The sequence below is a fragment of the Fukomys damarensis genome, unplaced genomic scaffold, assembly GCF_012274545.1.
Source record: "Fukomys damarensis isolate Sample0158 unplaced genomic scaffold, DMR_v1.0_HiC HiC_scaffold_28, whole genome shotgun sequence".
NCBI lineage: Eukaryota > Metazoa > Chordata > Mammalia > Rodentia > Bathyergidae > Fukomys > Fukomys damarensis.
Window position 1 is genome coordinate 38,512,788 of NW_022900940.1, and position 24,966 is coordinate 38,537,753.

At 37.3% G+C, this 24,966-nt stretch overlaps 1 protein-coding gene across 19 annotated transcripts in view; it reads left to right on the forward strand.

The window, feature by feature from the left end:
• The window catches only part of Erc2 (ELKS/RAB6-interacting/CAST family member 2), a 932,060-nt gene that overhangs the window by 392,702 nt on the left and 514,392 nt on the right, over positions 1-24,966 (forward strand). For all 19 annotated transcript variants that reach the window (XR_004514630.1, XR_004514631.1, XM_033756865.1 and 16 more), the window contains one exon: positions 17,098-17,265. Coding sequence is in view for 17 of the 19 variants with exons in the window: in XM_033756865.1 (XP_033612756.1) it covers positions 17,098-17,265 (168 nt within the window). In the remaining 2 variants the exon portion in view is untranslated. The remainder of the gene's footprint in view (positions 1-17,097; positions 17,266-24,966) is intronic.

Genomic DNA, 24,966 nt, shown 5'->3' on the forward strand with positions numbered 1-24,966 from the left:
CCCCCTCCCCCCCTCCTCTGCCTCCTCTTCCTCCTCCCTGCTTTCAAGTTGGAAGAGGCTGTAACAAGTCCCAACAGAGAAACAATCGCTTGATCTGGCCAAGGTAAATTTGCAGAGGGCTTGGTGTTACTGCCCATTTCAGAGTCACGTATGCTTTTCCTACAAATCAGTGATGTGAAATTCCAACTTGGCTTAAGTGTGAGTGTGGTTCTAAATTCAGCACTTTGCTTGCATGTTACTATCAACCCATAGTTGTGAACCAGCCTTTCCTTCAACTATTTCTGTGTATTAAAATAAAATTCTGAAAATCTGAGGGAAAGAGAAATGTTTTCATTATTTTAAAGAGCCAACCTGTGAAAACTATTTTAGTACACAGTATCTGGCTGAAGTTGAAACACAGTAGCATGTAAGAATACTGTAGAGGAACAGGCTTATAATTCTAGCACTGGAGAGGCTGAGGCAAACAGATTGTACATTCAGTCCCAGCCTGAGCAATGTAATGACATTTGGAAAGAAAAAGAACTAAGACATGTTATGCACATGTACCAACTCTCCACAATGAGTGTAATCATTATAGGCTACAAACATGTACTAATATAAATTGTTTAAAAATTAAATCAAAATAAAAAAATGTTCAAAATTGGGAATCTAGCTTAGTAGTAGAGTGCCCTGTATCGGATCTCATGTACCCACCTGCACACACACAGAAATACATACACGTGGGCCGCGGGTTTAGCTCAGTGGTTCCACCGCCTGCTTTGCAAGTGCAAAGTCCTCAGTTTGATTCCTGGTACCAAACAAACAAACAAACAACAACAATAACAAAAAAACAAAACAAAACAAAAACCACAGATACACAAAAAAAACAAAGGGAAATTATCTTTTGTAGGCTTTTTGATCGATGGGATTTTGTTTGGATCTCTGTAGAATGGATCCTGCGTAGAGCTCCTCTTTGCTGCTCAGTCTGTCTAGACAGGGAAGCAAACACTAGTGCGCATATGTGCGTGAGTATGCAGAATGCATGCACATATAAAAGCACTGTCCTCCTGCCTGCCTGCCTTCCTCCTACTCTCTCTCCCTCCCTCCCTTCCTCCCTCCTTCCTCCTTCCTTCCTATCTCACAGCTCTAGATCACAGCCGAGAGCCCCCTCAGAGCTTTGCTGTTTCACGTGTACATAGCACTTCCTTGGTCTGTATGTGTCTCCCCGCCCTCTAGGTATTTGAAAGTGTAGCACACGTAACATGACCGTAGCACCCTCCTCATGTTCCTGCTTCATGCCACGTTCCCTCTCATTCCTGAGGTTGTTGTTCCTGCTGCTCAAGTATCTTCTGCTCTCCTCCTCGTGAGTGTGATGTTGCTAGTGGGCCCTTCGGAGAGTGACAGACAGGTGCTGGAGTCTCAGCCTGGCCGCGTGGAAGCTGCAATGCTGAGCTTTACCTAATGGAGAGCAATAACTGTCTGTTTCAGAATGCTGATGGACCTCATGAAACTCCTTCATAAGTGTCAGCTAATATTATCATTGTCGTTGTCAGTGTGATTCGCTTTTACGATCCCTGCTAAAATATTATCTAATACTGTGGTGATCAATTTTAATAACCATGTGTGGATAATGAGATATGTAATGTACCATGGTAATCATAAATCACGTTACTATGGGTTGTTAAACAGCAGCCAGGTTCATTGTCTGTTTCTAATTAGTGTTTTTCTACATTGTGTCCTTGTAAATCTTATTTAATAAATCCTGCGTTATCTATGCTATTATCCTTATTTTATGGATGAGGAAGTGGAGATTAGAGAGACTTGGTGTTTCTTTGGAGTGTGGTGAATAAGTGGAAGGTTAGGGTCTGAATTTGAGACTAGTCTTAGAGGACCTACTCATAGGCATTTCCCTTTCTTGCTTTTCAAAGGTAAATCAATACACTAGATAGAGCCATAGTAGCCGTATAACCCATCATACATAACCCTTCCTGGGCAGACGACACCCTTGGCGTCCCCTCCATTTGCAGCCTTTCTTCCTGAAGAAGGGGAAATAGGAAATGTATATAGACGACCGATTTCCTGGAGCTCAGGTGCTGGCTGGATTTATCTTACTCGGAGTTCCCCACCCCGGTGTGTGGGTGGCATTCCTTCATTACAAAGAAAATTGACGAATGTGTTGATACAATTCTTGTCTTTATCAGTTGTATAACTGAACGTAAAGTACGCATTTAATAAACTATTTATTTGCTTATGTGCATTTCCAGAAGTAGTATGTATATATGTACACACACGCACGCACATAAATGCAAATATTTCTTCTTATTATTACTAATTACAAATATGTATGTGTACTGGAACAGACATTGCATTTTACATTTGGCTTTCACAAAAATTTCTGCAATTTGCTGCTTCTCTTTTTCATGCAAGTATTTAAAATTTATGTTTAATCTTATTTGCTTTTGCTTTATGATAGTAAGGCTTTTTCATTGTTTACAGACTCTCTTGTACCCTGAAAATATAAAGAAAGGCTTCTATATTTCTTTTTTTGAGACAGGGTCTCACTATGTAGTTGAGACTGACCTGGAACTCACTATGTAGCCCAGGCTGGTCTCGAACTCACAGCGATCCTCCTGCCTCAGCATCCCGAGTGCTGGGATTACAGGCGTGCGCCACCATGCCTGGCTGGCTTCTATATTTCTGTTAGCAGTTTTATGGAATAATTTTTTGCATCTAATTCTGAGTTCTTTTAGGAATTTATTTTTACCATAAGGATTTTAAGACTTAATTTTATTATTTTTTAATTGGATGGTCAGTTTAAGCAATTATTTATAGAAATATTCACGTTTCTCTACTGAATCTATATGTTACCTTAGTTATACACTAAATTTTCATATGCTTATGAATCTGTTTTAGACTTTGTTTTTGTTCATGGACTTACTTCTTGTCTTTTTCTTCCTGTATCACTAGTAAAGTATTGTAATTACCAAAACTTTACAATGTATTGAATATCTGGATCACTAACCTCTTGTTACTAGGCTGGAGTTTAGGATAGGTAATGTTTGAGACTATCAAGCAAAATTTTGTTGACTTTTTGAGAAAATAGTTGAGTCCCTGGCAAACAAGCAACTTTGCCATTGCTAGTAGAAGGTAGTAGAGCCAGAAATGAACCTGAACTAGGGCAGGTAGAGTGGGTGCTGAATCAAAAGATGGGACTTTAAATTACAACTTTTTCACATTAGCCCTGTGAGGAGAACCTCATAGATACCCAGTATTGCATTATACAATAGTTATTACTTATGTTAATTTAATAATTACAGACAGAGATACAAAGAAAGGTAAGACAAATGTGTACAGGTTTAACAAATTGATGACATCAAATAAAAATCACACACTAAATGAAAATACAGTGTTAATGCAATTTAAATTAATGATATTAATTAAATAAGAAGATGATGTTTTCTAGCCACAAATTTGTACTTGACTTGAATGTACCAATTGCTATGGCTCAGATACTGGTCTAGAGGTCTGCAGCGTGGTGCACTGCATGGAGGATCTTAGTTTTCTTACCGATTATCACGCTGCCTCGTTTGCCTGGTCACCATGATATCCTGTGGCCAAGACCTGGAGAGAACATATCAAAGAAATAAGGACCACAACAGCAACAGAACTTCGCTGTTTTCTGGGTATTATTCTTTTGTTAGTGTTTTTGTTTTTGTTTTTTTAATGGAGTGTGCTGAATGTCTATAATTTTGTTCAGCTGACTGTAGAACCTGGAAAAGCTGTTGCTGCTATTGATGCATAACATACTGCTATTATTGTACTTTTATATATATATATATATAATTTGAATTTTTGGAAACTTTAACTGTGCTGTCAACTTTGGAAAAAGTTATCCCAATTTACTGTGTTGAGTTGGCATTGTACAGAAATTAACAGCCATATTGATCTAGAAATGTTAATTTTTTTCCATTTCTACAGGGGTAATGCACTGTATTAAATATGTAAGGTCATATCTACGTGGGTTTGATTACAGAAACTAATAAAGTATTCTCTAAATATTGAAAAAAAAAGAATATGAGACTACAAGAGCATGAAGAAACTTAAATATGTTCAAGGACCATTTTCATCTTTTCAGAATTAAGGATTATTTTAAATTTATATCATTGCCTTTTCTCTTTTACTTTCCTTTTTAGTTTTATTTTAGGATTCCCTATTTTCAATGTTCATACAGAGATTTCTTTAACCGAAATCCCGAATAGTTTCTCTGGTGTGAAGAACTATAATAGTACACAGGATCCAAATGAGATAATTAATAATGTGAAATAGGAAGTAAAGGGCTAAAGGTAGGGAGAGTGGGAAGGGTGGGGGAAAGGTAATAAGGGAGAGGAAAAAATATGAGAAAATGAAAAAATGGAAAAAAAGTGTTTGTAAATGGGGAAGGGAGGAGGGGGTGAAGGGAGGGCAGGGACAAGGGGAAAAAATGAGAATCAAGACCTGTCATGTAAACGTACAGGATCCCAATAATGAATGTAACTGTACAGTATACCTAGATTGTACCAATAAACTCAATAAAAAGAAAAAAAATGTAAAAAAAAAAAAAGAAGCCCTTCTGTGGTGTTTCCCTTCCACCCTAACACATTCTTATATGCAAATACAAAGGACTGTAGATCTGTTCCTCAGTTTATGATGGGGTTACATTCTGATAAGCCCATTATAAAGTAAAAATAGTGGGAAATGCATTTAATACACCTCACCTACCCAACATCAGAGCTTAGCAACACAATATACTGTAAAGTGTTTGGTGTTTCCCCTTGTGGTAGATCACGTGGCTGACTAGCCAGCATTATGAGAGAATATTGTATCACATATTGCTAGTCCAGGAAAAGATCAAAATTCAAAGTTCATAGGAATTACTGAATGCATATCATTTCTATAACATTATATAGTAAAAAATTATTTGCCTTGAACCATTATAAATAGAGGACAGTATGAATTGAAACAGTACTGCTTAATTACAAGAAATTATTTATATGATGTAGAATAGGTTTATTTTTAAATTTTGAGATTAAAAATTAAAATAAAAAATTAACCTGCAAAAGATTAAAACTAGACCCTTATTTGTCACCATGCACTAAATTAAAATCCAAGTAGATTAAAGATCTAAATATAAAAACAAAAACACTAAACTTGCTGGAAGATGAGTTAGGCAGAACTCTGGAAGACATTGGCATAGGAAAAGACTTTATGAACAAATCCTGAGTAGCACGGGAACTAGCATAAAGAATCAACAACTGGGATCTCATCTTATTAAAAAGCTTCTGCACTGCAAAAGAAACCATCAACAGAACTAAGAGACAGCCTACAATGTGGGAAACACTTTTTACCAACTGCTCCTCAGACAAAGAACTATTATCTAAAATATATAAAGAAATCAAAACAACCAGCCCCCCCAAATATAAAGGCCCAGCTCTAAAATGGGCACCTGAAATGAACAGACATTTCTCAGACAAAGAAGTAAAAGCAGCAAGTAAATATATGAGAAAATGTCCCACATCACTGTTCATTCAAGAGATGCAGATGAAAACAACACTGAGATTCCACCTCACCCCACAAAGAATGGCTGCTATCAAGAAATCACACAATAACAAATGTTGGCGCAGTTGTGGGGAGAAAGGAACCCTTCTCCATTGTTGGTGGGAGTGCAGACTGGTGCAACCACTGTGGAAATCAATATGGAGATACCTCAAAAAGCTCGGTCTAGAGGTTCCATTTAACCCAGCCATCCCTCTGCTGTGTATCTTTCCAAAAGATTTAAAAGAATCATACCACAGTGATATATGCACACCCATGTTTATAGTGGCACCGTTTGTAATAGCTTAAACTTGGAAACAGCGCATCTGCCCATCAGTTGGAAACTGGATAAAGAAGATGTGGTTTTTCTATAAAATGGAATACTACTCAGCCATAAAGAATGCGAAAAGTAGATTCATTCATAGGTAAATGGGTACATTTTATGGATATACTCCTAAGTGAAATAAATAAGTCACACATATGCAAATACCGAATAGTTTCTCTAGTGTGAAAAACTAAAATAGTACTCAAGATCCTAACGGGACAATTAGCAAATAGGAAGAAAAGGACCAAAGGTGTAGGGACTGTGAGAAAGATAGGAAAAGGGGAATAAGGGAAAAGGAAAAAAATATGAGGAAATATAAAAGTGGAATTAAAATGTTTGAAGTGGGGGAGGGGAGGAGGAGGTGGAGGGAGGGTGGGGACAAGGGGAAAAAATGAGAACCAAGACCTGGCATGTAAAGGTACAAGATCCCAGTAATGAATGTAACTGTACTGTCTACCTAGAATGTACCAATAAATTCAATTTTAAAAAAATAAAGTTATCTTTAGGGTTGGGGATTTAGGTCAGTGGATCTGCCACCTGCCTAGCAAGTGCACGGACTGGAGTTCAATCCCCGATATCAAATAATAGTCCCTGGTATCCCCCCCAAAAAAAATATATATATATTTCTTTAAGAAAAAGACAATATGAAGAAGGGAAAAAATATTTAAATAACTCTTACAGTAAACTCATAAATCCTTCAACACAGGATCTCATTCTCTAAGAGTATTTGGGCATTACAACTCCAAAATATGTGCTTAATCAGGTGACATTAGTCCCTAATTTATTAGTTGTTTACAGATATTTCAGAAGTACCATCATGGATGTTAATTATTTGGATTTATTGAAAACCACTGACCTTTAGATTATAAAACTATTATTTAATCTTAATACTAAAATATCAGTTATTTAAATTATTTGGGCTTAAATGATAGTTTGGTAACATTTAAATTGGATCAATATTTAAAAATCTAATGTGAAATTACAATTTCATGTTTAAAATGTAACTTTCTTACTTGAAGGGAAAGTGCAATATGAACGATACATGCTATTTTCTTATGCTTATTTTTCTTATTAATGTTGTGAAGATGGACCTTTTAGATCTTAGAAGGTACTAAGATTGATAGCTTTGCAAATTGATTTTAAGTATTTTATATTTACAACAATCATCATGTTGCAAAATAACATTGACTTTGGAAGAGCTTTACTTCCTTTTATGGTAATTCAAAAATATTATGACAGCTATAATTTTATAGTGAACATAAAAACTAGTGAGCTAAGTTCACTGAGGTAAGGTTAGTGTTGGAAGTTTTATTAACAAAAACTTTAAGTATTAACACATGAGTTACAGTTCCCATGTGTTTTCAGAAATTTGCTGGAGCTGAACTGAACATTAAATATTGAACTTTGGACTAGTCACTCAAAACCACCTAATTTTGTGTAAGAAGTAGCCAGAAACTTAAGTATGAAAGCAGGCTTCATAAAGTTGGCTGTATTATTAACCCACATATGATATGAATTCTTCCATGTAGGTGATGCAGATACACTTAAACCAATCTTGTCTTCAAGTAGGAGGCATGTGGGACTTGGGTATAATTTTTGACAATAATTTTTAAAACTTAAGTTTTAAAAGAATAGCATCTGCTTAAATAGTACTAAATATCCCCGAATTCTATTTTTCGAATTGAAAGTATATAAGAGAGCAGACATAGTATTAAAGGTATAGTAGAAATTATGAAGCACCCTATAATTTAGCCATTATTCCTTCTCCTTGTGCTATCCAAGTATTTTTAAGTGTAATGTGGGTTTTTTTCCTTGCTTAGTATATAAGCCTTTGATTGCTAGCCGGAAGCCAGCATGCACAGGTGGAATTATATCGTCCTTTTTTGCCCATGTAGTAGAACTCCACAGAGTGCAGTCATTACCAGGAGGGTAAATACCTCAGTGACATTCACTGGCTGCCTTTGAAGGGCTGAAGGCTCAGCTGAAGTGACCAGATCTCTTGATACACATGACAGAGAATGAGAGAAACTTTGTAACAAAAAACTGAATTCCTGGGTCTCTTTTAGGAAAGGGGCTTTTCAACTGTAAAATGTCCTCTCCTTCCACATCATTGTGAATTTGATCTCAGACAGGTATATCTAACTGGGAGTGTTTCTGTAAATGTGCCGAAGGCATCCTAGTCAGTCTTATGGCGAAATACTAGTATAATTCCAGCACTGCTCCTCCAAGCCTAGGTTAGGCCCTAGTCTCGGCTCTGTAATATCAACAGCTCGGGAGCCATACAGCCCTTTGCCTTTGGGTATTTCACAGCTACCTTAAACTGGAGCTGTCTAGTACTGAACTCCTGATTTTCTTTTCTCAAGCCATATTTTCCTCTTGCTTAGCACAGGCAATGCTTCTGGGGTCTCCTGAGCTGTTCCAGTCAGTAACTCGGGAATATCTTTGATTTCTTCCTTCCTTTCACTCCACAGGCACAAACACTCAGATCTGCCAGCTGTCTCCTGACTGCATCTCAAAATCTATCTCGCACTGCTACTCTTTCTCTCCCCCGCTTTCATTCTGGATGGGGCGGACTCTGTCTGCCTCCCTCTGGTCGCTGCAGCAGCTTGCTACCTGCCTGCAGGCTCCATTTCTGTCTCCTGGTGTCTATTTTCCAGAGAACACCTGAGGGGATTTTTGAGAAAATGTGCATCCAGTTGCCCGTTCTTGACTAATCGCAAAACTCTACTGGTCTTTAGTGTCTTGATTGATTTCTGGTTCAACAGGGTATATTATGTGTTCATCTTGAATATTTTCCGTAGACCTAATAATTCCAATTTGAGTTTAATATTTCAAAGCTTAGTTCGTAGATTTCATATTTGTATTACTCTTATGTAAAACTTATTTTTATTAAATATATGAACAATTTACGTATCACGCTGTTCCCACTCCTAAGTTCACACACATATACTTCAATAAGGCAGAGACTATCTTGTTAAGAAGTCTGAATTTCTGACACTCAGAATTATGCCTGGTACAAAATAATTTCATATTTGTTGAAAGAATGAATGATTCTAGTTACTGGACATAAAAAGGGCACTGCAGATATCAAAAGAGCTTCAGAAGTTAGGGTTAAAGGCATAACTGAGCATAGGGTAAGAGATGAACAGTCCCATCAACACAGCCATTTTTTGATGGTTAAAAAGTGACTTTATATACGATTAGAGATTGGTGTGAACTTTTTTTTTAAACAACGATCGCTCTGAATTCTTTCAATAAGACTCCAGAAAGACTCATGCTAAGTGCATCATCCCCTCAGTTAGGTCAGTGACAGTTACTCAGCTCTCTGTGGTAGAGTCCAGCAGCCTCTGATGGTTAGATGGAGAAAGGCTATGGTTCTCTTGCCTCATGTGAGCTGGTCTCCAGGTGGTGCCTTTCAGGGATACAGCCTCTCTGAGTACTCTTTCAAGTCAGCTCTCTATCCCTTTGAGGTCCTGACAGCTTTATCCTAAGTCAATGCGATGGTATTTCTTGGGGCAGGGTTCAGACAACTTTGTGTTTGCTGCTGGGCATCTAAATATAAGGGAGATGGAGATCTTAAGTCTAGGACTGTTCCAAGTGCTAAAACTTTTGTTTATTAGAGTCATAAGCCTGTGCTGACCATATGTTAGTCATAAGATAACATGCATGGCTATTGAGCTCCTAAAATGTGGCTGGTCCCAACAGAGATGTATGAAAATATAAAATAAGTGCTAGATTTTGAAGATAATCTGAACTGAAAGGAATGTAAGATATTCACTAGTATATTTCATATTGGTTACATGTTAAGTAATTATATGTTAAATAATTCTAGATACAGTGAGTTAATTGAAATATATTACTAAATTAATCTCACTTTTTTTTTTAGTTTTTTTTTTTAGTTTATTTTTATTGAGACAGGATCTTGATATGTAGGCCAGGCTGGCCTTGAACTGACTATGTAGCTCAGGCTGGCCTCAAACTTGCAATGATCCTCCTGCTTCAGCCTCCAGAGTACTGGGATTGCAGGCATGCACCACTATGCCTGCCTGGTGTCTTTTTACTTTATGAATGGGGCTATTAGAAAATTTAAAGCTACAGATGTGGATGCTATCATATTTATTTTGGATGTATGTTCTTAAAGCTTGTTCATGTGGGCATGCCTATGCAGCAGATCTGTCTAGCCAAACCACACACCTCTAACACCACTCACTTTACCAATAGAAAAAAGTCCCTCCTTATGCCAATTATGTTAATTGAGCACTTTTCAGAGTTCATCAATGCAAAGAATATTTAGATGTCTTTGGTAGCTAACTCTATAATGCTTTTAATTAAAGTCTTTCATAAGCTAATTAACTTTCCTAGAGAATTTATTCCCAGTTGGAAAATATACCCATTGACCTACCCACCCACGTATACTGCACACTTATCACAAAGTGTGCGCTGAATGAAATATTTTAAGATAAATATCAGGCAGTATAACAATCTAGTACATATTTGAGCACAAGACCTTAGTTATTGATTCTCTATTGTGCTTGAGGGCTGTTGATCAGCCACCTTTTATATACTATAGGAATGCTGCTTTATTGCAATCTTATAGTATATAAATCACTGGATTAGAGGCTGTGGAAAGTAGAATAATATAATAACAATAGCAAAAATTTATTGAGTGTTTCTAGGTGCCAGGTACTGTGCTAAGTATCTAATATATGTTACTTAATCCTCAGAATAACTGAATGCAAGAAATACTGTTATCCTCATATAGCACTTTAGTTACGTTCCTGACGTTTGTAACGTCTGTAGGTGAGTCTTTCGCCATGAATTGGTTGAACATACATTTGCAGTGCAGAGGATGTTTGAAAACATTTGTTCACCCAAGAACCCCTTGTCTATTCAAACTGAATGGAAGCCAATGGGCTGCTTCTTCAGTCTCTTTCTCTCTGTTTCCAAGGCCTTGCTCTTTATCCCCTGTGCTCATTCCCCAGGACCTTACTGATTTTTCACGTTAACTCTTTCCTTGGCTCTTGTCATTTTTCCCCTTCTTTGAATTTGGGGTTAAAGGGGACGGGAAGGTACATTTGTATTGGAAAAGTGGTAGGAATATAATAGCTTGTTTCTTCTAGGTTACAGTAATCTCTAAGATAAACAGACCTTTCTAGCTTTAAGGTTCCCACTTTTTAGCAAAACCAGGAGAAATTATTATAATAATTGTGGAGTAGTTTAACACATCCTACTGTAAACCAAACTCATGTTGGGTACTGGGGGTTTTGGGGGAAGATCTCCCTTTAGAGGTTACTTGAGGATCCAGACTTAGCAGTCTGACATCTTATAGTTCTCCCATCTGTAAAATGTGGACTCCGAGATCTCTGAGCAAGGGAAGAGGATGGGGTGGCACAGGAAGTGTTGTATCTCACTTCTGTTTAGATTTTATGAGTGACATCAGGCTTTTATGTTCCTGAAAGGGGGCTGGGACTCATGATCTTTTCCCCATTGACAAAGGAAAGGAATTGGATATGAGTAAGATCTGGTGGTTACTAACACGGCAACTTTGGAGTCTTAGGTTATTTTTAGTGTTTGTCTCTTTAGAGGCCGTGTGTGTTATGCATACATTGAACTTTAAAGCTGTCTCCTCATTGGAATGATTGCAAGAATCAAATTCAAACATATTCTTAACCCAAGTCTACTATTAAGAAAAACAAACAAATGAAACTTTGATGGTGAAATAAAGCTGTATTGAGAGCTTTTATGAGTGAGTGTTCTACTTTCATTTTCTTTTAAAGTTGTTCTTTGTGATTGCATGTTTATTTAATTCTGAAAGTGTTGTTAAGTAAGCAGCATTTAATCTGTGAACATTTTCAAGTGGCCTCTTTTTCTCCCTCAAGTGTTTTTCTCTCAAGCGTTGTTGTAGTAGTCATTTTAAAATTGAAACAAACCATTTGATATTTGAAAATTATTTATGGCACATCAAGTAGCACTTAGTGTTTTGTCACAACATTGAAACCATTTCTGAAGGCCCCTAAAAAATAGTAAGGTTGGGAGACTTTTGTGTATAACTTCAACATTGTGTATACTTCAGCATTGGAACTGGTTATAATTACTGGGTACTGACTTGAAGATTAATAATGCTTAACTCTGATTTTGGAAAGTTTTACAGTTTCATTGCTATAGTACTTTTCTTTCAAGTTATTACCTGGAACTGAAGTGATATAACAAATGGTTTATGCTACTAGATAAAAGGTTAAAATTTCATGTTATATTGTCTTTACACATGCACATTACAAACACACATACACACACTTGATCAAAAGGAAACACGTAATTCTCCTAAAATGGAAAGATTGTCCTAGTTATAACATTGCTGACTAGTTCCCTTGTGGTTAAATCATATATAAAAATTTGGAATTCCACCTTCCATATCTTTATGCACTGATTGTATCATACAGTTCTAATTCTCTTTTTTTGGGAAATGATAGTGCTCTTTGCTTTGCCAAATACTATTATTGAGTCAATTGCCAAAGTTTAAGAGAGAGAACGTCAAGGGTCCTTAAAATTATTTGGTGTTGAGTGAAGAGACAGAGAAAGGTATTCTATATTTCCAAGCATTTTAACTTTTATGTTTCTTCCTGATGTTGGAAGATAATCTAAACTTAAAGGCTTTTTTGATCCTTTAAAAAATTATGTTCACTATTGAGTGAAGTTATAATATCAGAAAGGGGGACTTTAATCTGCCTCATTGATACCCAGTTTGGAATGACATACGCTAATTTTTAATACAGTATATTTTCCTTGTCTGATCTTTCTTGTCTATAAATTTCTGTGCATCAGAAGGCCTGTGTGCCTGCTTGTGGTTTTTGTACCATCTGGAAGTTCAAATTTGGCTTTAGGAATGATGTAATACTTGCTTACTGCAAACTAGGCTGATGTTGGTTGAGAATTGGATGCAGTTCAGGTCAATGTTTTGTATTTTACAAAAGGCTTCATTTCTTGATTCTTAGAGAAACTGAAGATAGAGGGAAGGCGATTGAAGGGCATGATTCCTCTCAAGTTAAGTACATGTTTTCTAGCACATGGAAAATAAACTCCCAAACAGAAGACCTTGGCCGGCACGGATTTCCTCCTGCTGTGCTCAGTATGGGTGTTGCAAGTAGTGTGTTGGTAACAACCCTCCTTGCTTTCTGTTTCAGTCTAGGAGAAATATTCGTACTGTGTAGGTTGCTTTTCATTTCTTCTGGGCTCAGGAAGATATAGCATGGTACTGATTGATCACACATGGCAGGGAGGTGGTACAAATGGTAAGGGTATTATTCCTCATTACAGAATCTCTTTCTGATAAGCTCTCTCTAGCACCACTCAGTTTATTTGTATTATAGTTTGAATGGTGAGCATTTCCTTTTAGCTCAGGTATAGACCTTTCAGCTGTCACAGCTAGAATATGGGGCTAGTGGAAACATCATGATATATTTCTTCCCAGAACCCTACTAAATAAGCCTGTATATAAATATCTATAATTGGTAATATCCATAATTGGTCACAATCCCTTCTAACTACTGTTATAAAAGTGCTCAGCATTTCCTGCCAATATCTAAGCAACTCACCAAAAGCTTATGCTTTATATAAGAACTAAAATTCATGTTTTGTTACCAGATATAATGAAAAACCAAACAGAAGTAGTGGAAAATGAAAACAACTATATGAAGATAAATACTACAGAATCTGGGATGGTTAAGCTTCCGGGCACCTGACATGGATTTTCATTTAGAAAAGCAAAGATTCTCAGGATACAGTTATCCCCCCCGCCGAGTCCTTTTATCTGTCCTGCCATTAGGTGGGAACAGATGTTTATCTCTCTAATCACAGAATATCTGCTTTCCCTTTTAGTGAGGTCAGGACCATCTTATCTCCTGGGCTCCCAGCACCTGTCCTTATCCCTTCACCTCCCCACCATCTTCACCTTTTCTGGGTCAGTAACTGGGAAACCTCTCTGTTCACCCACCTTCCCATCACCACTGACCTTTAGAAATAGAATTTTGGTGCCCTTTCTTGGAAAGGGTAAACAAGGAGATTTTACCCTAGTAAACTCTTTAATATCACCATCCTTCCCTGAGGTAGTCTCCCAAAGACTGGTATTTCCCTCCAGCATCATAAATTGCGAGGCACTTAACAGTGTTTCTTCTAACCTCTTTGTTTTACAGATGGGGAAGCTGTGGCTGAGGGCTGGCTGGGGAAGTGAGGGCTCTTTGTCCCCTATCCTCACAACTAGATAGAGGCAGACCCGGACCCAAGACCCAAGAGTCTTTTTCTTCTTATTCCACGTTGCTTTTTGACTTTGTGTCTTCATCATGTTTCCCTATCTGTGTACTTTGGCTTATTGTAGTATTCTTGTATTAGTTAAAAGCATATTTTCCTCTAAATTTTAATTTGACTGTAATATGAAAAGGAACAAGATACTCAACAGAAATTATTATGAGGTTCAGGAACCGTCTACTTCCCATGGTCCTATTTCTTCTTCTCCAGGACAATTCATTTTACATCATTTTGCTTGTCTATTTTGACCTCCCTACTTCAGGTTGTATCTCTACTACCAGTTGATTTTCTGCTGTGGAGGACAAGGATTACATTCTTTCATAATTCCATATACTGCATTACCCAAGTGATTGTCCCCTACTTCCTTCATTCTCCCAGAAGGGTTATAGTGAAATTTGGTTGCCAACCTTAGTTTTGTTGTTGTTGTTGTTGTTTTGGTACTTCTAGATCATGAAAGAGACCGTTACAAATTGTTTATTAATCCTTCATTGTGCACTCATATACTTTTGAGTTTTATTGAAATGTAATTATTAACTATAATAAAGTATAATTAAAGCATATGTTTCACAGAGTTTTTGATAAATGTATTTACTGTGTAACCCAATCAATTTAGAGAACAAATAATTTTTCTAATTCCCTTTGCCTTCAGCTCTCCTACCAGCAACCGTTGCTCTCATTTGTATCACCATAGATTACTTTTTTAAATAATTTCATAGAAATAATTATGTAATAAATCCTGGATTCTCTTCACTCAACTTGCTGATGATAATTCATCCATGTTGTTGTACATATATATAGTATATTCCTTTTTATGGCTAGATGACATTCCACATAAATGTACCACAATTTTGTTTACCCATTCACTTGTTGGCGGATTTTTGAGTTGTGTCTAGTATGATCCATTATAAATAATGCTGCTATGAACTGTTCTGTACACATCATTTTGCAAACTCACTTATGATCTTAAATAATGTTGCTGTGTTGTAATTCATATATTGAAGTCTTACAGATACAGGCAATGATATAAAATATTATGTCTCCCAACTTGTTAGCTTTATGATATATCAAGCGTTTGTTCTCTAAAACTCAAAGAATGAATTCTAGGAACAATGTAGGCTAAGAGTAGGGAGATATTTATTGACAGGGAAGCTCTTGAGGGGCAGGAGGGGACCTCAGAGGGTAGCCGGGGACCATACTCTATAGGGGAGTTTTATAAGGTGAAACCCGTATAGGTACAGTGTGGGCTACAGTCATGATCATCCAGTAAGGTAATAAGAATAGTCCCTTAGGTAACGGTGGTCCAGGTGGGAAACAAGTTACATAACAAGCATGGATGGAAAAACAAAGATTCTCCTAGCGAGCGGTGGGTCCAGAGGTCTCTGGTCACCCATCAGGGTGACTGATGTCTGTCTGGACTTCACTAGGCCCAGTATTTGTCCTTTGAGGAAGTGGACAGCTCTGGTTATCTCATCTTTATCTTGAGGCCCAGTTTCCAACTGAGCTGTGGTCTCACCTTTGTCCCGACTCTTTCCAGGACCCAGCCCTTTCTGACTGCCTATAATATTTCTGCCTAACTCATCTGCAAAATACTGTCTCACATCAAAAGAACTAATTGCAAATTGTTTCATGTTTCACTTCCCAAAGATACCAGGATGGATCATTGGAGCAGTCACTCTTGGAAACCAGGCGTGGTTCTAACTCTGACTTTATGACCTTTATCTCTGACTGCATATCATGGTGTCTGTAGTGAGCCAGAGAAAATAAATCATGGCGGTTCTCTTAGTCCATTTGACTTACTGTGACAAAATGTCCACATGAGATGACTTTCGACACCAGACACCTATCTCTTACAGTTCCAGAGGTGGAAAAGTTCAAGGTCAGTATGCCAGCAGATCAGTGCCCTGTGAGGACTTGCTCTCAGCTTCATAAATGGTGCCTTCTCACTATGTCCTCACTGGTGGGAGAGTCTAAAGAGCTCCCTTGGGCCTCTTTTGTAAGGGAAATGATCCCATCAATGAAGACTCTGCCCCCATGACCTTATTACCTCCTAACAGCCCCACTCCTGAGTATTATCACATTGGAAATTAAATTTCTGCATAAGAATTTGGAAATGACATACAAATTCAGATGATGGCAGCGGCACCTATGGAAACAGCAGCACAATAGTTTTTGACAAAGGGTTCTAGTCATATTTTTAAAATATTCAATTAAAAAAGTAAATTCCTTGTGAGCAATATATTATATATCATTTCTGAGGTGAGAATATTCTCCTTGGAAGCCGCATAGCCTGGTAACTGACAATAATTAAGGTCAGTAACTCTTCACATAAATTGTTCAGTTGTTTTTAAAACTGTAATAGTGTGCATTTACAAACATGAATGCAAATACAGTGTTATAGATCAATAAAATGTAACTGAAAAAGGCTATTTAGGATTAACTTTAAAGTGGTTATTTAATGGTTTTCATGTTCCTTGTATTGTTTCGTTTTTCTACCACCACAGTGATTTTTCATTTTCTCTGATTTAGTCTGAGTATTTCGAAAATGGTCTTCCATGTACATAACTGGAGAATGGTTATTTTGTTTTCATATTATTTTCTTCTTCCAGCAGCACTACCTTCTTCTTGGCAACATGTATTTTTCTAATTTAGGACCATTTCTCTACATGTTAAAGTGGGGAAACTAACATAGGATCAAAGTCTTGTTTCATAGACACTTTATATTGTAAAAAAACATCACTGTGCAGACATGCACCCAGCAGGACTTTAAAGTAGTCGTAGACTGTTAAAATGTGTGGCATTAAGGTGCCTGTGAACAGTGGTTTGATCATGCTGTACTCCGGAGAGATGTTCTACAGCAGCACCTCTCGAGGTTACAAATAACATCGTTGTAAAATCAAAGCCTTTCTTTTTCCTGATTTCAGGTAGATGCACTGAGATTGCGACTGGAAGAGAAGGAATCTTTTCTCAATAAAAAAACAAAACAGCTTCAGGACCTCACAGAAGAGAAAGGTACACTGGCTGGAGAAATTCGGGACATGAAAGACATGTTAGAAGTGAAGGAAAGAAAAATCAATGTTCTTCAGAAAAAGGTGCGTAGCTGACATAAGTTATGAATTTGTATTACCCATGTTTTATAATTGTAGGGCTATTTTGAGTATTTGGAAAATAAGTTATTTATTAGGAAGTTAGATTAGGAAGTATAAACATTTTATTTACTGGTATTCAATATACTGATAGTGGTATCATTTTATAGTGCGGCGTGATAAATTTTTCAATTTAATTACTTAAAAACTAAATATGGTGATTTTTTTAAACTTGCAAGCTTAAATACAAATAGAAGCAATTGTATAAATTTAGAAGTAAATCTAAAATAATTAGGCTGGGAAGCTCAGTAGTAGACCAAGTGTTCAGCACGCACAAGGCTCTGGGTATAATCCTCAGCACAGAGGAAAAAAAAAATGGAAGAATAAAAAGTCTAGAGAGTTAGCTTTCTTTTTTCGTTACTGAGACATGGAAGTCGATGTATTTTTGAGTCGCTAAGTATACTTCAGAAACATTTTAAAGTTGCATAAACTTTGGTAAAGCCTTTTTTCTGCCTGTCAGTTTCTGGTGCTATAACAAAGCACATGAAGCTTAGTAATTTATGAAGCACAAAAATTTATTTCCTCACAATTCCAGAAGATAGAAAGTTCAAGAGCAAGATGCAGGCAGGCTTAGTGTCTGGTGAAGACACTGTGTCCCTTCTTCCTCCAGAGGGGACAAATGCTAAGTCTTCACACACTAGGCAGGATGGCAAGATAAGAAGGCCTTTGTGCTTTGTACTACCCCCTATTTCAGGGTTACTAATCCCATCTATGAGACTTCTGCTATCCTGATTTAATCACTTCCTAAGGTCCCACCTCTTACTAGTATCACATTGGTGATGCAGTTTGAACATATGCCTTTTGGGGGAAGAGTTTATGAATAAGACCCTGATCACACAGTAAACACTACAAAGAATCAACAGTTGAGATCACATAAAATTAAAAAGCCTTTGCACAGCACAAAAACCACCAAGAGAGTGAAGAGATGACTGATAGAATGGGAAAAAAGTTTTACCCGCTACTCCTTAGACAAAGGACTAACATTTAAAAAATATAAAGATCTTTAAAAAAAGACCCCCAAATTTAAAGACCCAACCCCCAAAATGGGTATCTGAAATGAATAGACACTTCTCAGATAAAGAAATACAAATAGCAAATGAGCATATGAAAAAATGTTTAACATCACTGATCATTTGAGGGATGCAAATTAAGATAACCCTGAGATTTCCTCTCACTCCAGAAAGATTGGCTGTTATCAAGATTACAACCCATAACAAATGCTGGCAAGGCTGTGTGGAAAAAGGAGCCATTGTCCATTGTTGGTGGGAATGTAAATTGGTACAACCACTATGGAAAGCAGTATGGACATCCTTCAAAATCTAAAACTAGAGGTTCCTTTTGATCCAGCTGTGCTCCTTTTTGGTATCTTCCCACATGAGTTAAAAGCACCTTCCTATAGTGACACATGCCTACCCATGTTTATAGCAGCACAATTTATAATACCTAAATCTTAGAAACAGCCCATATGACCATCACCAGATGAATAGATGAAAATGTGCAAAAGCAATTCTAGGCCTCCTTTTCTTTTTGACCTCAGTTTTTATTGTGATGGCACCAGGCACGAGAGAGTGTTGAGGAAAGACATCCTGATTATTCCTTTGGAGATGCTGAGACTAAATACAGTGGTACCTCCTTCACAAACTTAATTCTTTTCACAGTTCTGGTTGCAAACTGAATTAGAGGAGAACTGAATCTAATTTCCTTATAAGGTCAACATTGAACCTAACCATTGAATTTGATTCAATTCTCATTCAATTCAGTTTGCAACCAGAGTCATGGAAAGAATTAAATTTGTCAACTGAGATACCACTGTAGTCTCATTCTTGAGGAATAAAGGACAATCTTTTTTTTCCAATATGATTTTGAGAAGGAACTTTCAGTGAATTAATGAAAGATGATTATGTTTTTGATGAGAATATTTTGCTAATCTTTAAGCTTTCCCTCACAAGCAGACTCAAAGGTTTGCGAACCAGTTTAGAAGTTCTAGGGGAAAGACAGTGAGTTGTACAGTTTGGTCCCTTTTAACAATATTACCATGATCTGAAGTGTTTAAATTATGTATAAAACAGATTTGGAAATGTTTCTTGTGTATTTGGAGTGTTCGCTCAGCTTCAAGGTTTTTTAACCACACATTACTGACACATTTGTGGGGGAAATATAACGTCTGGTAACATAGTGAAGCGACAAGAGCTGTGTGGTACTTTCAGGGCGAAACAGAAATGGTCTCCAAAGAAGTAATGTCCTCAATCCAGAACCAATTCAAAATGTGGAAATAAGGTAGAAGCCAATGGGCCAGTGGAATTCTGCCTTTGGGGCTAGTGACTCCTTGGAATTTCGATGGCATTCACTGTAATTGGCTGTTTAAGGGCAGGTCTGGATTGGAACAACATAAACTTTGCATTAGGGTGTGCTGGCACAGAAGAATGATAAGCATTTCAAATGGCAGAGGTGCAGTGCTACCTTGTTGGCACCCCACTTTGTGTTTTGATGCCAGTAGAAATGAATGTGCTCTGTTCCTAGCAGAGCTAGCCTTGCCCCTTTCATCTGTCAGATTTGCCCTCAGAGGCCTGAGTTTCCAAAGTCTTGTGTGTTCCATAGGCATGTAGATCCACATGATGAACATGATTCTTCACATATTTTGTCACTTGAGGGAGGAAATGAAGCTGAATAAACAAGATAATCAAGTGGCAAGACATCTCTGATCAACCTTTTCTAATAAGATAGAGATCTTTCAGAGTGAATTTTAGATCCTAATGCCATATTTTTTGCATATTTTATAATGCCAAGATATGGAGATTTTCAATAAAGGACAGAAGCATGAGAAGTGTTCAGTGGACTTTTCCCTTCTGGCTGTGATACCAAAGTCAAAAGAGCAGTAGTTTTCATGCTATCATCACAGCATTCTTTTTCTACATTTGAATTCAAAGTTGAATTAAAACTTCAACTGATGGAGTGATACCTATTGAGCTTTTTAAGAAATGTCATAGAAACTTGATAACATTAGATGTTTGGAAAGAATATAATGCCCATGATTGTAGGACATGGTAGCATTATTTGAACCAGATAAAATTCAGACTGTTCTGCAGCACATAGGTTCTTATTGCATAAACTTGCTACTCAAAACTTAAAAAAGCTATTAAAATTGGACAAAAATTTTATCTCCATTTCCATCTATGTCTTAGTCCCATGAGCAGTGCACATTTCTAGAGCTGATGTACCTTATTTATTGGGGCAAGAAAATCAGATGATGGCCTCTCTGACAGGCGGTTCACTAGCTGCCTGCTGAACGTTGTGGATTTCCCTGGCAGTTGGAAAAGGGAGGTAGGTGAGAGTGAGTAGAGTTTGCTCTTGGTAGTGTGGTGTATGGACCTGATCTTTTCAGCAGTATTCGCCTCTCTGGAATATTCTGAATCATGGTACGCTCAAGGGTAAGGATGCTGTGGAACTACAGGTGTGTGCTGGCATACTGGCTTTTATCATGAGATTTACTTTCTTAGATGTAATACTTAAGAAGACAGTTGCAGATCATAGAGGTTTCCACATTTGTGTAAAGTTGAGCTCTTTCTGAGTGTTTGAACATTCAGCTGTGCGTCTGTACTTCTTATTGCCATTGTCCTAATTTTTTGAACACATGCAAGCTCGTATTCATTTCACATTTACTGAGTGTTTCCTACATGTCAGTCAGTCACTGTTCTAGATTCTGCAGTATCAGAAAGAAATAAGACATTCTGCAGTTCTGAAGAAGCTGAGCGTTTGGTGGGGAGAACAACATGGATAACCCTGTATGTAGGTGCAGATGAGAGTAACATATGGCATGTTACCAGAAGCGAACTGCTCGGCAGATGCATACAGCGGAATCCACTTGTAACTACTGTAAGCGAAAAGAAATTCATTGTCAGACTGTGCAGAGCCCTAATACCTTGCCTGTGGAATCCGATTGGGGGATGATCAAGAATGAGTTCAGCTCTAACACGACTGGGAGAAGGCAAACACCACCATCGTCTCATAATTTAGAATGTGGGTGGCTGGCAGCTGCTTTCTTCTCTTTTGCTGTTACACAATCAGTCGAAATCCAAAGTCCTGACAGTGAACTTCATATTTGACACAAGTGCCTCTCACTGACATGATCTAACCAGACCCTTCCTCCAAAGGAATCTGGGAAGTGTAGTTCCCAGGTTTACCTTTGAGCCTTCTGCTCAGTTCTAGTGTCACTTCCCTACCTAGCAGAAGCCTAATACTCATAGAGAAGTATCTTTTTGGCTCAGTGCATAATTCTATAAACTCTTGGTGAGTGTTGGCTTCTCTCATAGGGCTCAGATGACTGTGAGTGCCCAACCTTGACCATCGAGATACCTCCAGTTTCCTGCTTAAATTCTTGACATGTGCTGGCCCTCAATACAAATGAACTCAGCTAACTTTCAATGAATGAGAAATTGGGAGCAGAGAAATTACTTTGAGATCTACTTCTCCAAGAATATTATTAACTGTGAGGAGAGTTATTTCCCCAATGAAATGTCAAAATCACTCGCTTCTAGTACTGTTTGTTCTGTGCAGGCTGAAAGACGGAACCATCTCATGAATAATAAAACTCAAGGAGAAAATGATTGTTGCTGCACCCATACTTATTACCTCTGACTTTAGTTCCATTAGCCAGGGAAAGTAAAAAGCAGTGAAGTGTAGAGCAAGGGAGTTTGACTACTCTCTCTTGATTTTCTTTTTTTATTAAAAACAAAATGGGGTATTTGTAGAGAACATTGTCTTATTCTACAAAGACGATGGATAGTTCCTTCTCTAGTTCTTCTGACTTACTTCATTGTTAGTGGTATAGTATTTTACGGAATGAAATTTATGATTATGTATGATCTTTCACAGTTATGCCACTGTATATTATAATTTTTATAATAAAATGATTGTCTACTGTTTTGATTGAACCCTTACTGTATGCCAGATACTACTGTAAGGGCTTTGCCTCCTTAGCTTATATATTCTCATAGCAAACCAGTGACATTTAGGTGGTATTGTGATCTCCATTTTAAAAAGAGAGGTGATGGTTTTAGAGAGTAGCTTGCAAGAAATTGATGGAGCTATTCTTAATCGCCACACTGTTCTGGCATTTTTCAAACTTATGGTCCTGCCTTTGTTGTAGCTAAACTAAAGTTTGAATAATTTTCCTGAGTTTAATATATAAGTTGCTATTTTTAATACCAACCCAACAAGCTGAGATGCAGCCACCAAATAATAAAACCAATAAAAAATATGTTTAAAAATAGGAAACCTTTTGGGTGTGGTGACATGTGCCTGTAATCCTGGCTACTAAAAACGATAATAAATTCAAGGCCAGCTCAGGCAACTTGGAAGACCCTGTGTCAAAATAAAAGAAAAAGTGCTGGGGATATAGCACAGTGGTAGAGTACTTACCTAACATGCACAAACAACCCTGGGTACCATCCCTACTACTTAAAAAGTTTAATAAAATACAACAGTGTGTCTGGATTTAAGAGTGTATACAATAGCTGTATACAGCAAAAGGGAAATAATAAGTGTGATAGCTTTCGATTCTATTCATTTTTCTTCTTCTGTGAGAATCTACTATTCTAAACTATTAGATTATTTTAAAGCTCACAATGTTTCTTTGCTCTGATGACTTTTACTTTCCTTTGATTATTGGTTGTTAAAGGACTTAATCTCAAAAGATGATTTGAGACATTTAAGTAGGTTTCCAGTCAGGGATAAGCTTGCGAATTGAGAGCCTTCTGGCTAAGTCCCTGGAGGAAGCAGTCAAGGGAAGCTCTTGCACTTTGCAGTGAGCTGTTCGTCTCAGACCTGACCTCCTTGATGCAGGTGAGCTCACATTGCATCGGAAGTCCGGAGCCAGGCTGGCACAGCAGTTCTCAACTGGCCTATTTTACAACCCTTGTCCCTGCCCTTGGGGCATATGAATATTTTTGGTTTTCACTGGGGGGTATTGCTACAAGCATATGGTAGTAGCAATACTATTTTTGCCTAAAAATACTTATGCAGAAAAACCTTTGTCCACAGGAGTGTTTTCCATTTTTATGTATGGACTATCCTACTCACTTTGGCTATAGTATTTCTTAAAATGGGTTTTAAGTAGTGTTACAGACATTTTGCTGCCCTTTCAGCATTGCCTCAGCTGACATGTTTACAATTCTTTTCTGTACATTTTATGTGGCATCACTGTAGGGAGTTTATACAGATGACTGTCTTGTGGATGTATGTGTGTACAGTGAGCTTAGATGACATTAGAACTATTACTATTACTTTCTGCCTTATAGTTATTACATGTGAATATCTACTTATAATGAATGTATGTAGCACTCTTGAACAATTAAAATTAATAGAATTATCAAAACTGATATTCACACTGGTCATGACATCAGTTAATTTGGAGAGGATGTGGTATAAGGGACAAATAATAGTAATAAAGCATTTAACTTCATTTAGAACAGCATTGGGTCACCCAGCAGGTATTACTCAGCTTAAATTTCTATGGCTAAATGCTAGCATTCTAGTCATTTGGAAATGTCATTAAGACTAAATGGACTTTATTTCATCTGCCTTTAGGCTTAAAATTTGATTTCTATCTTCACATTAAGTATATTTTTTGTATGTTTTGTGATAAGATAGTTATTTTTTCAATGTGACTAAATGTAGATATAACTAGTATCCTGCTTAAATACTTGGCAGTTGAAAAAGTATTGTCTAAGATAATGTTTGTGATTTCCCAACTTTCTTTTTTGAGCAGCATCTTCCTTGGTCTAGAAAATATAAGAGAAAAGCTAACAACATATAAATTCTGTGTATGTATTCATCATGACACAACAGTGATGTTTAGGGCTCTTACGCCAATTAAATTCAAGAAGACAAATAATCACCAAGAAAGCATGACTTACGCTCTTGGCTGGCATTGGTTTCCTCAATGTTGGTGATGAACTGAGGGGAAAAATCATGATGACATTACGCAGTTGATCCTATCGGTCAGAAGTTCATGTTGTCCTAAGGAAGTAATATTTCAAGAGTCACTTGTGTGTGCTTTCTGTCTCTTGACTAAAGTTAGGGCTTCCGTGATAGACCAAAGTGTCTGAGAAGTGGTGAACCCACCAGTCTCCTTCATGTGCTGTATTTTGCTTTTCGCCTAAGGGTTTTCAGATTGCCCTTCCCTTAGAAATGACACAGATGAAGTGGCACTTTGTCGTCAGATGAACCAAAACTAGAAAAGTTCAGCTTCTGATGCAGCAGTTAAAGAGATTTAGGGAAATGAACTCATTTATTCATGCATTCATTTAGCATGTTCAGGAAAGGTCTTTAGTTAGCAGCATCTTTTCCCTCCAGGCCCTACTGAGTACAACTCAGTATCATTTGATTTTAAAAGACACATACAAGTAAATGTGGGTAGGCTGATAAAGCATGGACCGCTTTGAGGACAGTCAGATATGACAGCAGTAAACCTGAAAGAGACTTGATGGACCCTCTAGGTTCTGTCTCTTTATTTTTCCACTGAGGACACAGAAATTTGAAGAGGTAAATTGACTTGTTTAGTTTGCAGAATTATTTAATGATAAAGCCTTTCTATATCTGTGTGTCTGAATTCAATACCACTTTTCTCTTCTTTTTTTTTTTTTTTTT